Source organism: Anolis sagrei, chromosome 4 (genome assembly GCF_037176765.1).
Source record: "Anolis sagrei isolate rAnoSag1 chromosome 4, rAnoSag1.mat, whole genome shotgun sequence".
Classification (NCBI taxonomy): domain Eukaryota; kingdom Metazoa; phylum Chordata; class Lepidosauria; order Squamata; family Dactyloidae; genus Anolis; species Anolis sagrei.
Window position 1 is genome coordinate 27,812,843 of NC_090024.1, and position 20,255 is coordinate 27,833,097.

Consider the following 20,255-nt stretch of genomic DNA (forward strand, 5'->3'; position numbering starts at 1 on the left):
AAAGGTTACAAGTTAGAACCCGGGGAGCAGCATGAGCTCCCAATGTTAGCCCCAGCTTCTACCAGCCTAGCAGTTCGAAAACATGCAAATATGAGTAGATCAATAGGTACCGCTCCATGTAGTCATGCTGACCACAAGAACTTGGAGTTGTCTATGAACAATGCTGGCTCTTTGGCTTAGAAATGGAAATGAGCACCAACCCCTAGAGTCGGACACAACTAGATTTATTGTCAGGGGAATAACTAGATTTATTGTCAGGGGAAAACCTTTACCTTGTGCTTTAAGATGTTCAGAAGAACACTTTATTCTAGTCTACCATCTTCATAGATATATTTGGTGGGAACATGGGAGAGTGGATTCTCTGTGGTGGTCCCCAGACTTTGAACTTGCTCTATAGAGAGGTTGGGGTGTCTTGTTTGCTGCCTTTTCAACATTAGGTAAAGACCTATTCTGGCAAGTCTTGGGAAATTTATTTACATTATTTCTATCCCATCCATTTCAGCCCGAAGGTGACAAAATTGATTGTAAACAAATGTTTTTGCTGCTGCTTTCTCTTTTTTGATGGTGCTAGGCTGTTTTTAAACTTTGGACATAATTATTTTAAATACTTTTTTTGTTAATACAGTTTTAATCTTAGTTTTTGGGTCTGTTTTACTATACATCTTTTTATTATCATTTTCTGTATTTTAAGTTGTTTTCAGGCAGAAGATAAAGTGATTGGTGGATAGATGAAAAGCACCTCCTTGAAATAGTGCATACAATGCATTTAACTACTGTATATACTCATGTATAAAATGACCTCAAGTGAGGGCAGTTTAGGGGGCAAAATTATGGATTTTATTATAATCTGTAGATAATTTGAAAGTCATCCCAAGGAGAAGGAAAGAGTCGTGACCACCTCAGAAAGCCAACCATACCTGGCTACTGCTGCTTTTTCACCTGGACATTCAAAAAGCCATAATAGAAGGATTAAAAGAGATTAGTAGTTTTTAAACATTGTCTCAAGATGGACACTTGCTCTTTTTCTTCTCAGATAAGGGACTGGCTCCCTTTTAAATACAGTACTTGCAATTATTTATTGATAGGTCAAACCAAAAAAGAAATTAGGGTTAATTATTTGACTAAACTTTTCAGACTTATGCATGAGCATATATAATAGCTTTATTTTGTTACAAGCCATTGGAAACATGAGGTTAACATACAAGTCTGATTCCTGCAGATTTTTTAAATGAAATCCTTTTGTATGGGGAGAAATGGATTGAGAGCAGGAAGTACACATTCCCCTTATCATCTACCTTGATTCCCAATGGCAGATTGTATTATGCATATCCTTCCTGAAAATAAAATCTATTTAGAAGATTAAATTTAGGAATGCTTCAGGCTTGTTTGTTCACCATTCTCCTTTTATCTGCTATGACTGTGATTATAATATTGGAAGATTCAACTTCCATTTTAGCATTGTATCCAAGTTCTGAATTGGAGCTCATCTTAGTGCTAGTTGGTATTACTTTTCACCTTCATCAGACATTGGTATGAAGGAAGTTGGGGACTAAAATGTTTATATGTGGTATCGATGTGTTTCCCTTCCCAGTCTACTAGAACACAAAATCCTTGAAATGGAAGAAAGACATAAAGAGGAGCTGGATACTTTGAAGGAGGAAAAAGAGAACCTACAAGGCTTGGTTTCACGTCAAACATACATCATCCAAGAACTGGAAAGACAGCTGACTAAAGCAACTAACAATAACAGTATCCTGCAGAAACAACAACTGGAGCTAATGGACACTGTACACAGCTTAGTGAACATGTGTTCTAAAGAAGGAGGTAAGACAGTGATTTCTTGAAAAAATATATTTAGGTGTGGTTATTAATGTATATATTTAGGAGTGCTTATCAAAGTCTTCCCAGAATCCTCCAATATTTTGAATGAATGTCATGCCCTCTCTAGTACACTTTATTAATTCAAGTTCTGTTTTATACATCTGTTATTAGGTCACTCTAAACCAAAAGTTGGCTTGCAGAGGAACTGAACTACAATTCCTCAAACCTTTAATCCCATTTTATCCAACTTTCAGAATCTTTATTTTAATATAAGTGGTTAAAATATCATTATCTCCCCAAGCAAAATCTTACCAAAGGGGTCAAATTCAAAACCTTGAAGAAACAACTTCCTTCCTTATTTCATCCGTAGAGAAAGAAGAAGTCTTTGTTATGACACAACTACATTGCTCAGGAGAAATTATGTCTGAGGATCACTTGAAAATTCCCCAGTTCCATGGGATGCTAACTACCCCACTTGGGCTGGAAATAGATTATGGCTCTTACAACAATGGCCCTGATCTTTTTCATTGGTATTGAAATTCTGGCTGCTATTTTAAAGCTTTGCTTATGAGAACAAGAATCCAGATTTTCCTTGTAACAATTGCATCATGTGCAAAAAAACTGGCATTTCTAACATGATTTGGCCTTGCATGTGTGACTTCTTTTAAATATTTGTTTGAATACTGTGCTGTTGGTGGTAGTAATAGAGATCAGAGGGGAAAGAAGAAGATTTGACCATTTGTGACCTTTACAGTCATGAAAAAGATTTCTCACATTGCCCATTTCATTTCAAATCTAGGTGAAGCAGGGATCACAAGGAAAGGGAATGGTAGTAGAGGGAAAAGGAGGGGTTAAATCCATCAGATATTAGTTCTTCTTCCCTTCTTCCGGGGCCAGGACACTGACAATTAGGGTAGAGGGAATACCTTTGATCTGCTTCTGAGCCTAGACATGATGAAACTATTCTTTCCCCTTCTTCTTTCCCTCTAAGACTAGGGAAACTGCAGTAGGGATATAGAGAGGGCCTTTCATCTGCTTCAGAGCCCAGGTATGATTTAGCTGTGTCTACTTCTTCTCTTTGTAGAGTGATTCAATGCTCCTGTTAATTGTCCAATCAAACAGCCATGTTGATTGGACATGGTCCTTAATTCTAGGTTCTGTGGCTGAACATGCTCAATCTTTATTGGGCTCCTTCTGGAGACTCTGCTTAGAGTTTCCCAATAGTAAGTACACAAATTATGAGATTCTTATTATGAGATTCCCAATTGTAAGTACACAAATTATGAGATTCTCCCACTTGTGCATACGTAATACCACTGTTTTGATTGTAAAGCGATCTTATAGTACCTTAAAGACTAACTTTGGACCTTATCATGCACACACGCGCGTGTGCACACACACACACACACACATGCTATTTTTTCAGGAAATGTAGTGAAACAGCAGGAGCATGGGGCAACTCCATCATGGCAACACTTCCCCATCAAATGGGGAAAGCACCGTCCAACCGGGGGAGAAGTGTGCTTGTCCCATGTGATGGAGAGGTAACTTTTCTATGTTTACGAGGAAGCATCCTAGGTCTCCACCAGAAGTCAAGGGATGTTGTGTGATGAGCTGTGTGCCCATCCATCCCCCAACTGGCTGGCAAGTATCCTAGGATGCTTAAATTGGTAAGTGTGATGAGGTCCTTAGAGAACAAAGTTGGTAGCATAAATTTTGGGACTAAGTTTACTTCCTCAGATTGTTTCCTTAACAGTTTGATTCTATGCCTAACAAAACTGAAATTATAACTTTTTAATAGAAATAAATATGGGGAAAATCTATTCTTCTAGTGTATGTTAACCTGAATTACATCAGTTCCATGTACAGCAGATTGTGCTGAGTGAGTTGGTGGATTGCAGTTTACTCATACAACTAGGATTTGACAATATAATAAATTTGCATATTCATTCTTGAATGCAATATAATATAGTATTCATTCTTGCATGTAGAAGAAAATAATTGCCTGACATTTCTCTCAGTTGGGCAATTTTACAAGTTTATTATGCATCTTTGTTCATTGTTGACAGGGGAAAACCACAAATGTTTGCATTAACAACCAATGGGCCCCAATATATGAAAAGACTTCTGGCAGTTGAACATATTTTTTGATGGGGAGTATATTGATGGATCAAGACACCCTTTCTCATTGAGGGTGAGAAAATGGAAAGTATTTTTTGTATCCCTAGTAGAAATATATAATGTAAAGTTCAATCCTCTAACCAATTAAGAGATCACATCTGAGAATAAATATATAAAAGACTGTTGACATCACAGAAACAAAACTGTCTTGTATGTAAGAATAACTGCTTTACATTATAGATTTTAGCTTTTATCTTTATCAGCTTTCAAGGAAGTTTCAGCTCAGGCATTACTTGAACTTTGAATAGGATGTATTTAGTGTTAGTAATGTAAATGTGTGTGTGATTACATTTAAACATTCTAAAGTGCAATCAGGAAAAGTCAATTTTGGGTTAATATAACAACTATATTTGACAGATATTTGAAAAGAAACAAAGCACTTCATCCTTCATTATATCAACATATGATTAGATGTGTCAGGAAATGTTGAAATATGATATTATCAAGATAAACCTTCTCCAATTAGTAATAGACTTGGTTAATTTTTCATCTGAACAACACCCAGTAAATATGTTTTGAATTTCTTAGCACCAGATTTTAGATTAGTGAATAAATCAAAACTAATTTTGCCTGACACAGGCTTTTCTTAGCACCCTCTGATGTATAATATATTATTATCATGAGTTCAAAGTGACTAAATTAGCATTTGTCATTCATAGCCCTTTAACTGATTCCTCCCCCCCCCCCAAAAAAAAAAAAAGCTCATGGTTCAGTGCAATGACTCAGGGCAGATTTAAAATAGACTCTCACAAACTCTCTGAAGTAGGGAGGGAAACTGCATTTGTCTTGATAGCATCAGCAAAACTACCATTTTCACAGCCCCCCCCCCCCCCAATACTTGTTACAAGTAAATGCTTGATTTAACTTGCAGTGTGTACTCTAGTTTTATATCATACATTATAGCGTATAGGACATTCCTGAGAAGGAACATGCTCACAGAATAACATGAATATATTAAAATGTGAATGACTACAACATGCATATTTCAGAAACACAACAGGAGATGGTAAAACAATATACAAATCAGGTAAATCTTGCAAATATAATTTCAAGTTAGGAAAGATGTGTCAAAATGTGTGGGTTTCAAAGCAGAATGAATATATAAAGTCTCACAACCTGACAAAAAACAATGGTGGAAACAAAATGATGTCAGGATTTAGGACTTCATCACATGATGGCTGCAAGTGTTCTAGGATCCTTGCAACACAGCTGATCAATGGAGCCCCACGCCACCCTTCACATGACATGGGATAATTTCTGGTGGGGCTCCACCAATGAACTGGGGTGCAAGCATCCTATGACACTGCCCCCAGAACATGGGAGGCTTCTCATGTTCCATTGGAAACCATAGGGCCAATGCGGGAGGAAGTGAACTGAACAGCGACACTTCCCCACGTGTGATGGGGAAGAATCGCCATCGGCAGGATGGGGATCGCCCTACTGCCCTGCTGATTCGCCACAGAGGCTGGCAAATCACCCCGTGGGGTCTTATTGATGTAATGAGGTCCTAAGAAAACTCAATGAAACTGAAATCAAGATGTAACTCTGAGTACTTCTTTCTCCAATCACTTCTTATTTGTTTCTGGTTTTAAAAAAACAACACAGGTGCTCCCAAACCCATCAAAAATGTGCCCCACATCACCAGAGAGCATTTGGAAGTATGTGGATCACAAAAATGGCCCTGGCGGCATTTAATATGGATATAACAAAAATACCACTTGTATAACATAAACAATGATATAATTCAACAACAGTATGTAAACATTCTGCACTGTTAACCTCACAGCGACAACAAACAGTATGGTGCAAACTTTTAGTCCAGTCGTATTTTCTTATAAGTAGCTTGAGTAACAGCCTACCACAATTCAACAACAATATATATACATGCTGCACTGTTAACCCCACAGCGACAACAAACAATGTTGTGCAAACTTTTATATGGCCCAGAGCTGCACTTTGCTCTGATCTATGTTTTGCCCAGTGGTTTCCATTGGCCCTTTGCAGCTGCTATAGTTTGTTTCAGCTCCAAAATGTTTTCTACTGGCCTGCAACCTTTTCCCAACAAAATTGCCAATATTCTTTGTTCTGAACACATTAATATCTAACTCCTGATTCTTCAGTTGTATCCTGGGCATCTTACATTGTGCTATAACACTGTTCTCTGTGTGGATCCATGTGTGGATCCATGAGATTCTATGGCAGATGTGTGAATGGGCCTCCAGGTGTTATTAGATTACAGACCAAACATTGCTAGCCAAGACAGCAAATGCTGAGGAATACTGGAAGTTGTTGAATACTGTCTGATATCTGCAGGGCTGTATGATTCCTACCTCTATTTTATCCTGTCTTTTATCACTTTGTTTTGTTCAAATACACATACATTTATATCTAAGAATATTATCTCTGTATTGTCGAAGGCTTTCATGGCTGGAATCACTAGGTTCTTGTGGGTTTTTTCGGGCTATGGAGCCATGTTCTAGAACATGGCTCCATAGCCCGAAAAAACCCACAAGAACCTAATATTATCTCTACTTCAAATATTTTTCATCTGACTCTAGTCCAAGACAACAAATAATCCTAACTGCCCATATAGACATTTTGCTATAGATTGTTGTTGTTGTTCATTCGTTCAGTCGTCTCCGACTCTTCGTGACCTCATGGACCAGTCCACGCCAGAGCTCCCTGTCGGCCGTTACCACCCCCAGCTCCCTCAAGGTCAGTCCAGTCACTTCAAGGATGCCATCCATCCATCTTGCCCTTGGTCGGCCCCTCTTCCTTTTGCCTTCCACTTTCCCCAGCATAATTGTCTTCTCTAGGCTTTCCTGTCTCCTCATGATGTGGCCAAAGTACTTCAACTTTGTCTCTAGTATCTTTCCTTCCAGTGAGCAGTCGGGCTTTATTTCCTGGAGGATGGACTGGTTGGATCTTCTCGCAGTCCAAGGCACTCTCAGCACTTTCCTCCAACACCACAGCTCAAAAGCATCGATCTTCCTTCGCTCAGCCTTCCCTAAGGTCCAGCTCTCACATCCGTAGGTTACTACAGGGAATAATACCAACATTTTATCCTATTGAGAACCTGAAACTGCAAAGTATTGAGCTGTGGATCAAAAATTGCTTAGGTTTCTTATGTGCAGCTATATAGAAAAAAATATCATGAAAATAGTATACATCCACCATCAAGCATTCCATCAGCAATAGCTACACCTGGGAACAGTAACACTGAAATACAAAGTAAATTGAAGGAAATATGGCCATTGAGTTCTTGCTTTATTGTATGGTAGAGAATGCTGAAGTCATCCCTAAACCAGGAATATATGACACTTCCTTATTAAGGTGAACCATGCTCATTTAGCTCCTTGTTTAGGCTCCAATGTTTCTCAGCTTTGATCCTCTTGATATTTTTGAACTTCAGATTACAGAAGTTAATGCCCATTGCCATGCAAGCTAAGGTTTCTGGAAACTGATGCCTAATCTATAAAGAATGACAAACTCTTCATCTTTCTGAATGTCTCTACATGGATATAGTGAACTTTGAATTTGGAACCTTCTGTGTGCCACATATGTTTTCTATCACTAAATTCTGGTCCTCCATATTTTATTGTAAGTGCTTTTAATGTCAAGAAGATTGACTTCCAGACAGAGGTGGCTAGTTGATTCCATACTTGAGGGTTTTTATTTAGTCTAGGTTTTAATCTGGGCCCAAGTTAAAAAATTAGTTTCCATTAAATTTTAAAAGAATAACCCAAGTTGCATTCTATCCTCAAAATTTGTAGGAGGCACTTTGCACACCTCGTACACCTATGGGTTTCATACATATATCAGCCCAAAGATCCCAAGACCCATTGACAATCCATCTCTTCCTTTAGCAGATCTGTTGCCGGGGGGGGGGGGGGGGTTATGATGGCTTAGCTGGAAACTCATACAGGAAACAATCACTATCCAGGTGCAGCAGAGCAGTGTACAGAAGAGAAATTTCTTGGCATAAAAGGTCTTTTGATTAGGATAAAAGGAAATCTGGTTCCATCCTGCAGTAATTCCAGTTTGAAGTCATGCCAGCAAGGCAAACACTTCCTTTATTTAGAAAAGGAGAGCAGCAGCAACAGTTTCTTTAGAGAACACCAATCGCTTGCGGCTCAGATTAGTTCCCGATACTGGCAGGGGTTGGAGAGTAATACTTGTAAAAAGTCTTTTGTTTCAGAGTGAATGCTAACTTCTTCATTTGATACAGATGCAAAAGGAACACTATTATCTACTGAATCCCTTGTAAAACTTCAACATTCTTCATTTTCCTAGTATGGCCTTTCTTTCCACAGTCAAACTTCCAAGACTTATTCTTTAACAATACCATAAGAAGCAGGCATTGCACTGTTTTATCCAGCACAGAATTTAATTTAATTGGAAACAATCTACTTGTTTAATTCCTTCCTATCAAGAAGTAATTTAAAAACCCTCACAAGAATGAGCAGAAATAGCTTTTTCAAGCTTGCAACTTAATTTCATTCAGCATGATGGAATATGGTGATACCTGTTGATGGAAATGAGCTGCTAGAAAATATTTGTTGTTGTTAGCTGTCATCATGTTGATTTCAACTTATAGTGACCCTATGAATGATAGAACTCTAAGTCACCCTGTCATCAACAGCTCCGCTTGAGTCTTGCACACTGAGGGCCATGGCTTCCTTGATCTCAGGGCAGTGTACAATGTAAACAATTTGAACCATTTCCAAATTTAAAGCATAACTTTAACAAGGTAAAAAAGTTAAACATTGTTCTTAACTGTCATCAAGTCGACTTCAACATATGGCGATCTTATGAGCGAGGCCTCAGAGTCACCCTTTCATTATTAGCCTTGCAGACTCCAGCCCATGGCTTCCTTGATTGAATCTATCTATCTGTAATGCGGTCTTTCTCTTTTCTTACTGCCTTTTGCTAAGCATTATTGTCATTTCCAGTGAGTAATGTATTTCTGACCTCATCTACAATGTTAACTAATGTAATGCAGTTTTAAACTGCACAATATTACAGTGTAAATGGGACCTCTATGCAACAACCAAATTGAGGACACACAGTCGTAAGGATAAATATTTCAGTCTTTCCAACTCTGTTTAAAAAACAAAATCTCAAACCCTTTTTGAAAAGCAACTATTTAATTTTTAAAGTACTTATCAAAAAAGAAAAAACAAGTGAAATTTTATAGGACCGCTCCCCATAGAAGCCTGCTGTGTTGGAAGACTGATTGTTGACAGTCTATTGTTTAGTCAGGACTAGAAGAAATTGGTCAGGGTGAGGATATAATTTCTATTTATTTTCTATTCAAATTTTTTTTGGGGGGGGGGGACCTAAATTAATTCATTTTTGGATGGAAAGAACATGAGATTATTGTTGACTGATTTTAATAAGTGTGAGAGAAACCAGAACTGAGAGGCAGACAGACATCCTAAGTCTTTCCAGTTTCCACATCCAAGGCTTTGCATACTTATCTCTTAGATGCTTTGGTTTGAAACTGCCTGTATTCAACCCTGCATTCAATGTTGGATTAGAATGTCTGACTGTCTCTTCCCATGTGTAACACTTATTTCCCAGACAGGTTTTGCATTTACCTATAGAATGGTTGACACAAATAGGGAAAAAAATCATTTCATTTTTCAGTTCATTAAGAGGTGAATATTCAAAATCAGTCTGTTTGAAGAATTTCTCAAAATTGCATATTTCTTCATATCCAGGAAAGGATGTGAACTTGAAATTAGAATTGGGGGAAGAGGGTTCTGGCAGCTTTGTTTTCTTCACTGTTAAGAATAGTGGCAGGTTTGTTTGTCTTTGGCTCTGATTTCATATAGTTCTCTTCCCAGAGGGAAATGAGTAGCTTTTTTTCTAAAAAATCAAATCAAAATCAAAACAGTTTTCAGTGAATAAAGCAGAGGATGGAGTTTAATTACTAGTTCTTTCCATATTTTATTATTTCATATTCTATTTGATTCAGCTTTTCTTTGAGACACACACCAAGGACTAATTCTAATTGTTACTCCCAACTAAGTAGAATAATTGAATCAATTAATGAGTGTATGTCAACACGCCTGTAAATCTGATTGATTTGAACATTCTACTCTAATTCGGAACAGCAATTGGACTCAGTCCATAGATCTGAAATAAAAGTGATGCATATCCACATTGGCCAGTCACTGGAAGAGAGCAAAACACAAGCATGTGCGAGCACACAAACACCCACACCCACACTGCAATAGTGCCTTTTTAAGAGTCCATCAAAAGGCACAAAATACATTGTGCAAGTTTTTGATGTTTTCTTCATTTTAAGTCATTTTAGTGATCGTGGAGGGTGATGATTGATGGTATATTGAGCTGTATTTTTCCTGAGATATTACACTGAGTTTAATATGATGGTGGTTTGATTTAGGTAAAGTCTAGCCAGGAGGGATTTGGAATACAATAGAAGTCAATAAACACGGAATCATAGACTTGAAAAAGGCCATAGGAACCAATTTGCTATTGTAATTCATTTGCCTATTGTCAGAAGCAAAGACAATTCATTAGAAATTTAGTTTATGCCCATGCTATGCAAGGCTGCAAACCACTTTCTAGGCAGAATTCATAGACAATATATTTACTCTGTCTTTGGAATTTTCTAGGCACTCAAAGAAACATTTAATGAGGAAAGGGAGCCAATGGACTCTTCCTTTGTTATATAAATTGAACCGTCCATGCCAACCTGGCAATGGCCAAAAGCTCTGCTGCTTCTTTTCCTTTAAGAGTAGCAATATATTAAATATGAGTCTATAAAACTTTTTGTTACTGGCGTCTTATTTTTATGTAGTGCCCACAGATGATGACTTACATCTCCTGCCATTTTTAGGTAGTTTATATTATAGCATAACTGTAGATAAGGTTTCCACAAGGGGTGTGTGAATGTCCTAAGCTCTTGAAATTTATATTAAAACATCCTCCATCAAAGAAGAAAACCTACATCTGTTCACTTCATTCTTTTATGTATATACAGAATACACGGAGTCTGTATGTATAGAACTGTCAGCTTTATTTATAAGAATTGTTACTTTGCAATTATTTCCTAATAGAGATTTAGTGTTTACATCTATTCATATTTAGCATAAATGTATGGGAGTCAGGGTTATGCAACTAGATATGCATTTAGATAGGTAGTTGCATAATAGGACAACCCCCCTTTTAAAACAGCTTCACTGGCTGCCGATAAGTTTCCGGTCCGAATTCAAGGTGCGATCGTATCTTCCCCTATGAAGCTGTGCGGGCTTTAAGATCTTCTGGGGAGGACCTTCTCTTGCCCCCACCTCTGTCACAAGCACAGTTGGTGTGGAAGAGGAAGAGGGCCTTCTCAGTGGTGGCTCTCAGCTCCGGTACTCTCTACCTAGGGATATTAGATTAGCACCCACCCTGCCCAACTATACCCTGCCCAACCGGTCTGAGTCCCTCAATGAGGTTGAGAAGCTCGGTATAGAAAACTGTGAAATAAATAAATAAATAAATAAAGACCTGAAAACTTGGATGTCTCAATGTGCCTTTGACTAATCAATTCATCTATTAACTACCTCCCCCCCCCCCCAGCCCTAACTCATTGTCTGGCTTTGTAACACTTTATTACCCGCCCTGCCCTTACAGCTGTATTGCACTAGCCCTTGCCCCGCTTTCCTAGATCTGAACACACCCACTGTTCTCAGCTTCTGGTTAATAGTTATTGATTTTCTTAAGTTTTATTAAGTCTATTGTTTGGTTTTATTGTTTTAATTATTGAAATATAACTTATTTTAATTGTGCTATATTTTATTTCTGTTTTTGTTGGGCTTGGTCTATATGTAAGCTGCCCCGAGTCCCTTCGGGGAGATGGTGGTGGGATATAAGAATAAAATTATTATTATTATTTGAAACACAACAAGATGAGTCCACAGAAAACAAGATCACTCTGCTGGCTGTTGTATTGGATCACACGTCAGACACTTCCCAAGCATCTAGGACTGTGCGATGTATTGGCAAATAATGTGTGCAGACACCCAGTAAGGTGGCCTTTTGCAGCTGGCAGATGAGCACTGATTGTGTTTAAGTGCAGGCTAAGGTCTTTAGGCACTGCACCCAGTGTGCCGATCACCACTGGGACCACCTTTACTGGCTTGTGCTAGAGTCTTTGCAGTTTGATCTTTAAAACCTCATATTGTGCCAGCTTTTCCAGTTGTTTCTCTTCAATCCTGCTGTTGCCTGGTATTGCAACATCGACGATCCATACTTTGATTTTTAAAAGTAATTTGATGTGTTCATTTTCTGTAACTTTTTCAGGCTTGTAATCCCACCACCACCACTATCATCATAATTAGCTTTTTACCTTTCTATTATTATTATTATTATTATTATTATTATTATTATTATTATTCATACCTGCATCTCCTCATGGCTCGAGGTGGGTTTCAACATAGCTAAAAACACATAATCATTATATAAAATACATATATTAAAATACACAGAACAATGATTAAAATATAGTGGACACAAGACACGAGTTTAAAATTCATGATTAAAACTGGCTGGGTAGGCCTGCTGGAAGAGGTAGGTCTTCAAATGTGTTTTAAATCCTGACAGCTCATTTATCTGTTGGATCTATTCCAGCAGGTTCCATATACATTTTAAATTAATATAAAGGAAATTATATTAATATAGTAAGGTTTAAATAATACAATGTATGTATGTTTTACTGCCTGTCATATAAATCAATTTGAGCAAAATAATTATCACAAAAGCAAAAACTCTCTCAAGACCAATAGAAAACATATCATCTGTCAGAAAGACAACTACCAAAATTGGTGGTTACATATCTACCAAATACCAAAGGGGTATTAGTGTTGGATAGAAAACCATAACCACAGGGTACAATTAATGCTAGATAAGGAATATAAATCTTAGTAAATTTCATATTTGTGGGAAAGAACAAATTTGTTTAACTTTTTTGTTCTCACTGTGAGGATGCAAGTGAAAATGTTTCTGAAAATCATTTGTAGCCCAGTATTGACCATATAAAGAAATTATTTTTTTTCACAGAAAATATATAGAAAATAGTATTTTCTGCATATTCCTTTTTCTACATGAGTATATATTTTCAGTGTAGAATAAATCCAAACACTGAAAGTTTTTATCTCCTTATCAAAGTTTATGGAACTTGAGAACTCACTCCATTTGGGGGGCATTTTTCTGTTCTTTTAAAATATATTCCTTCCATCTTTAGATAAAAAATGCTGATATAGAACTTATCTTTTGGGAGCAGACTGGGGAAAGTAGAGTCCATGATTTCTCAAGATTTTGGGGAGGTTTCCAGAATCCCACAGGGACTTGCATACTCCAAATTTCCAGAGAAATATTTTTAAAAATGAAAATGCGCTAATAAAGAGTTTGAGTTGTTATTGGCATTTTCCCCATCTGATTAATCCCTGATTTAAAATCACGCTTGCTGGGTTATTGACCATATAAACGAAATGTTAAGACCTATGAGCAAAAGTGGGCATGGTCCCCAAATGCCTACTTAGAGCTATGAAATGCTAAAAGGGGTGAACTTGCCTTGGAGAAGATACACCCAAGAAAATGTACCTTGGTTAGTTCATCTGTCTGTTTACTGCTTGCCTGCCCACCTACATTCAGAATGAGTACACATATACCCTCCAATATAACTCTGGAAGACCTCTCAAAATAATTTTCAGGTCTCAGGGAACACTTGCTAATAATTATTACATCTATAGCTCAGGAATAGTTTCATTTTTTCCAGCCATGATCTTTTGCAGAAACCGTAGAAACCTCTTGTGAACCCTACAGTTCCAGATAATGCTGGATGAGAAACCCTGATCTAAATGAAGATTGTCTATGCACATAGCAGAGAAGCCAATGTAACAGGTGACATTGTCCCCAAGACTATGCTATTGATTTCTGCATTAGGTTGCTGTTCAAGGCAGCAGAGTAGAACCAGTAACATAAAACCAAACGAAACCAAAACTGGCAAATCAAGTCGCTGGCATAAATGCCTCTATTGGTTGAACATTTAACTCAGTTGTTATTGCAGATGTCAATATCATATTCATTTTCCCTTTTTTTGCAGTTATGCTAAAGAACCCCAAAAGAGAAGATGACAAGCCATTCAGAGACTGTGCTGATGCATACCAAGCTGGTTTTAATAAAAGCGGTGTCTACACTATTTATGTGAATAATATATCAGAACCTAAGAAGGTAAAGATAAATCAATATCATGCAAAGCTTTTATCTTTGTCCACCTTGCACCTGGATATTACGTCTTTAAATTGAAGTTGGAATTTCCCCCTGATCCAAGGGCCACATTTTCCAATTATGCCTAAAAATGTGTGTGTGTGTGTGTGTGAATCTTTTGTTTGCTGATCTGAGGGGGCATTTTTTTAAAATGAGGTCTCTCCGGCCTGTTTAAATTCAGAATTTATATAAACAGGATGTAGAATTCTGGACCAAACTGACCCCTCCCCACAAAGCCCCTATAGGTGTCAGGTTTCTTTTCCAGCAATAATAAAATAAAATAAAATTGAAGAGGAGCACAGGAGCTGTGTGAACTGTTGTGAACCATTGGGGTTGCCATTTTGGGGTCCATTTTCAGCTAACCCCTTATTATGTTTAACAGAAAGTTGCTCAAATTGGGAGGAGTTTTGCAATTTTCTTTTGGCAAAGATTCGGCCCATTGGCTACAATAGGAAACTTTAAAGGCTCAATCCTCAGCCACTTTAAGGACTATCTGCATAAACCCTACCTCAAGTTTTAGACCCCCTGTTCTGAAACAGACCTGCCAAGTTTCAGAACAATTCACCAATCTACTGATTTTTTAGAATTATTTTAAGATTTTACCATAACATTTTTTCTTTTAAAAAAAACCCGCAAGAGAGAGTTCTGGGAATTGTAGTTGCCAGATGTGCCCATTCTCAGTCAATCAGAAAATGGACACAACCAGGACTTTTATTGGCTGGGAGACAGATATATATATATATATATATATTAAAAAACCTTGAACTCCCATTGTGTTTTGAAAGGAACTCAGAAACTTTTTAATGCCCACCCCATGCAAGTGCTGCTGGGAAAGCAAGTTCCCTGCAGGGCCCCCTCTGGACAAGGAGCCTAGGGAACTTTTCTAAAAGAAATGGATAGTACACTTCATTGCTGGGAAGGGAGAAATGACTGATCCGGGCCCAAGCCTAGTTCCTGGGTTTATATGTGTCCCATAAGCTACATTTTACCTGTCGACGTTTGAAATCTTTTTGCTGTGGGAGATGAGAAAACCATAGTTCCTGCTATCCATCCTCTTCCAAGTCTGCTCATCTGGCTTCTTTCCTACTTCCTGGCTAGCATATGTAGAGTCTGACTCAAGACATTTTTCTGTCTGAGTCCAAGGTTAAGATGCTATCCCATCTAATGTTCATAGGAACACAGCTCAGTAGAATAAGATGGTTAATTTCATGTCTCCTCTTTCTCTCCCTCCTCCTCCTCCATTTTTCCATATTGTATTAATGTCTACTACAAAAAAAATGGGTGGTATAGTTTGTTATCTTGATGAGTTGCTACACCTCTGTTATATTTCATTGGCTGTTCTAGTTATCAGGAGGAGTGGAGAAAAGGGAATCTGGAACTATGATGACGGACAGTCTCATTTGCCCCATAAATGAATTCTTCTGACCTTAGATTTCTATTTCAATGCCTGCCAACACAATCAGTGCAAGTATACAGTGGCCTGGTCCCAGCCTTCCTGTGTTGTTAGTTAACATGTGAACAATACTGACAGCTTATAAAAACACAGAAAAGGACATCATGTTTTAATATTAAACAACAACAACAACAACAAAATATGTTATCTGGCTCCAAAGGGTTACAATAATTCTCACATCTTTTATCAGTTTAGGGAGTATCGTTTTATTAGCAACCACTGAATTGTGATGGCTCTATTTCTATTTAATCTACTATCAAGAAGATAGAAAAGGAGAGTAATTTTCTCATAGTGTGTGAGTGTGTGTTCAGATTTCAACCTCAAAATATGTTAAAAGGTGTTTAATGGCTGAATGCTTTGACCTTGTCTGGGACAGGAGCCAGTTGAGGACATTTGTTGGCTCCGATGGTGAAAAGCTAACATTTATAATCAGCTTGCTGCTCCTGTTAATGTGGCAGGTGTTCCCTTCCATTGCTATGGAGAGTGCCAGACCACACAGTGAATAATTTAGTACTTCAAATCCTCCTATCATTGTCTCATTTCCCCTCTTTTAATTTGCCACATCACTCAAAACAAGAAAAACTTCAAAACTTGTTTGGAAAAGGATTTTTAAAACATAAAGTTCATGTACATGTGCATACCTATTATCTTACCTCTACCCGCACTTACTGAATGTAATGTTTTAAAGAAAACAATATCACTGGGTTTCTGGAGGCTTGACGCGAATGTTAAATAAGATACATGCATTGCTTAAAAATGCCTGCTGTAAATCAAAGACCAATGAAACCGCAGCTGTAGATAAATGTTGTACTCAAATGTCATTGTGAAAGGAAGCACTGAACCAAGCTATTTTTTCTTCAAGGAACGGCATTTCTCTAAGGGTTTTGTTTTCCCTTTCTCAAATAAGGTTCACATTTTTGAGCCTTGTACAATCCCTTTCCACTGATACACAATCAGGGGTCCTTGGCTGTGTGTACGAGAAGCAAAATCATACAATGGGAGAAATCGAACAACATTGGTATGGACAATGCACCTTAGAGTGAAAAGCATGGAATTGATTCAGTTGAGAATGAAATGTCATGATTGTGAAGGAAACAGTTCAAAGGAATTGAGTAGTGAACCTCATGTGATAAGGTCATGTACAACGTTTCATTATTAGCCAATGTCATGAGGTCTGCTTCCTTCTATGGCTCTCTGTGAGAATGCCAAAGCTTCACTGAATTGATAAGAACTCTTAGACGTTTTGTTAAAATTCGACTTTATATACCAATGAAGCATGTGGTTTTATTAAAGATCACAGTGAGAGGAAATCTGGAATAGTCCCAGCCATTCTGGAGCGTGTGCATCTGAGTATGAATACATATAGGGAAGCTGTTTCAACTAGGACCAGGATGTGCTGGGCATTCACTTAAACATCAGAAAACCATTGTCCCCTGCCAAGAAAAGAAAACAGCTCTCAGATTCTCCAGGTCAGCATGGGGGAACTCTGGGAGGTGTACTTTTCAAATGATATGTTTGATCGTTTTTTGAAAGTGGAAAATTGAGCTAGGTGGATCAAGGTGCCACATCAATGTAAAGTTTCTTATGTGATGTATGTTGTTATACACAGGTTTTTTGTAATATGGATACCCTGGGAGGAGGCTGGACAGTTATACAGCACCGAGAAGATGGGAGCCTAGATTTCCAAAAAACCTGGAAAGAATACAAAATGGTAAGATGGGGAATTACTTCCCAGAATTCTATTTCTAGCAATACTGGGAACAACATATTATCACTGTTCTTATTTTGAAGTAAAACTGAACATTCTGTCAATAGCCTTTACTGTCAACATGGCCATTAAACAATAAACACAGAAGGCATCAAGTGTCTCAAGTTTATTATAACTGTCTTAAAACTCCTTCCTCAATTTGTTTGACTATCAATCATACTTCAGAGAGTTCCTTCAATTAGAAGCTTTCTTTTCATTTCCCCTGTTGATTTTGGGATGTAACAGTTCCCTTTGTCGATGCTTTCCATTCTTTGTCATGTGTCACACTTGGAAATAATAATAAGAAAACAAATAAGGCTTTAACATACTGGGTGAGAGCCAAACTGTCTTATGCACAACTGGAAAAAAACATACAGTCAGAAACTACAGCCCTTTTTGCCTTGTTATCAAATATGAATCCAGATAACTTTTTCTCTTTGGGTCCAAGCTTAGGGAAGACATGAGTTAGGGCTGCAATTTCATGACAGATGTGTATTCATTAAGTGAGAAATTGCTTATGCTGTTTTAGATTTCTGTTGTCAGTCTGAAATAAATAATAATACTTCATAAGTTGCTTTAGGTTTAGTCTTTTGAAAAATTACGACTTAGATAATTATTTTATGTGAGCACACATTTAATAGGGATCAAGAAAAAGTCAGCATAGTTCTCAGTGGTGGTGGATCATAAGCTAGTGAAGGAGCTTCCAGTGGCAAAGTGGGTTAAACCCTTGTGCCAACAGGAGTGAAGACTGACACCACTCTGTGGTAGTGGATCATAACCTAGTGAAGGAGCCCCCCCGGTGGCACAGTGGGTTAAACCCTTGTGCCAGCAGGACTGAAAACTGACAGGTTCGAGGTTCGAATCTGGGGAGAGTGTGGATTAACTCCCTCTGTCAGCTCCAGCTCCCCATGCAAGGACATGAGAGAAGCCTCCCACACCAGAAAAGACATGCAGTTTCTCAAGTTGCTCCTGACAAGGAAAAAAAAGCCAATTAAGATCATCTTTTGCATTCAGACCATCCTGTTATTTCTAACTTTGCTCAAGGATAATTTAAATATTTCAATTACTGAAGATATTCAGAAACTAAAATTCTTCCAGGTATAATAATTTATTTACCCTCTTAAAGCCACAAAACTCGCACTTTTCTGTTGGCATGAAGTTAGGCTCAACACTGAAACCTTTTGCCTGTGAAAATCCATAGGCTGGGATGCATTCAAATAGAGGTGTTCTTTCAGTAAACTAGTACTACCATTTAAGTCAGTTTAAAAAGATGGGAGCTACTAGATTTGGGGCAAGGAATTTTCTGGAATAAATTCATGCTAGAGCAGTGGTGTCATCCTTGTGTTCCTCCATGTGTTTTGGACTTCAGCTCCCAGAATTCCTGGCCATTGGACAAGCTCTAGTGCTTCTGACAATTGGAGGCCCAAACATCTGGAGGGCCACAAATTTGATACTTTTGCACTACAGGGAAGGAATAAAAGAATTCAGGATCAAGGTAAAGAAGTCAGCTTTAGGGTGACACCATGGGCTCCAAATAGAATTTAAGTTGGAAGTTAAACAAGCTCAAATGTGGTATTTTTTGAGAGGTGATTAGCTGCCCCTTATTGTTTCCCCTCTGTTGTTTTGCTGTTGTAATTTTAGAGTTTTTTAATACTGGTAGCCAGATTTTGTTCATTTTCATGGTTTCTTCTTTTCTGTTGAAATTGTCCACATGCTTATGGATTTCAATGGCTTCTCTGTGTAGTCTCACATGGTGGTTGTTAGAGTGGTCCAGCATTTCGGTGTTCTCAAATAATATGCTGTGTCCAGGTCAAGTGCTCATCAAGTGCTCTGCTATGGCTGACTTCTCTGGTTGAAGTAGTCTGCAGTGCCTTTCATGTTCCTTGATTCGTGTTTGGGTGCTGCATTTGGTGGTCCCTATGTCCCAATCTTCCTTCTTCCTTCTTGGGCAAGGGCTAATCTCTGAAACTGATAAGATCACTACCATCAGTTCCATAGGCAGAAATATATAAACCATATTTCTGCACTGGATCTTCGATGGAATGAATTAATAAAATTCCACCAAGTCTGTGTTTTTAATGTGCCAGGAGTGTAGGAACTGTTCAATCTAGATTTAACTATTGTTGCTGAATGCTGATGATCTATAGCATGTAAGCAAATCGACCTACCTGTGATAACAATTGGGAGAAGTTTAGTAGTTGTGGCATTTTTTGTCATTTATTCTACTTTATATTTATACAATGTGATGCATGTTTTCTATAAAATATATTCAGAACTTGTCACTTTCCTATAGTGTCTGTATTAGTAGCCCCAACCTTCCAGTGTTCACAATATGTCATGGACACTTGATACATTTTGGCAGCATGATAGCAAAAAAGGCACATGGAGAGTACGCTTCTCATTTTAAAGTAGAATTGTGCTCTTTTGAGCTTCCAAGAATGTGTTTTAAAATGAAGTATGAGCTACATAATGGAGTCAGTGTGGTATATTTAGTCACTGGACTAGAACTATAGAGAAGTGTTTCAATCCATACCCAAACACAAAAACCGACTATGTGACTTTAGGTAAATTGCACACTTGGTCTCAGAAAACTCTGTAATAAGCGTCACCATAAATCAGAAATTAATTGAGGGCATACCAAGGTATGGCACATACGTCCTCTGTTTTTGAGGAAAAATGTGGTTCTTTTGCTATAGCCATACTATTGAAATGTGGCAATTTAAATTCAGTGGGGATCAATACAGAGCCAAAACAATCAAGAGAATGCATTCT

The 20,255-nt window shown here is 37.9% G+C and overlaps 1 protein-coding gene across 2 annotated transcripts in view; it reads left to right on the plus strand.

Moving 5' to 3' along the window:
- Positions 1-20,255, plus strand: part of ANGPT1 (angiopoietin 1) — a 162,713-nt gene that overhangs the window by 104,447 nt on the left and 38,011 nt on the right. For both annotated transcript variants that reach the window (XM_060775770.2, XM_060775771.2), the window contains 3 exons: positions 1,592-1,824; positions 14,120-14,247; positions 17,346-17,447. In XM_060775770.2, coding sequence (XP_060631753.2) covers positions 1,592-1,824; positions 14,120-14,247; positions 17,346-17,447 — 463 coding nt within the window. The remainder of the gene's footprint in view (positions 1-1,591; positions 1,825-14,119; positions 14,248-17,345; positions 17,448-20,255) is intronic.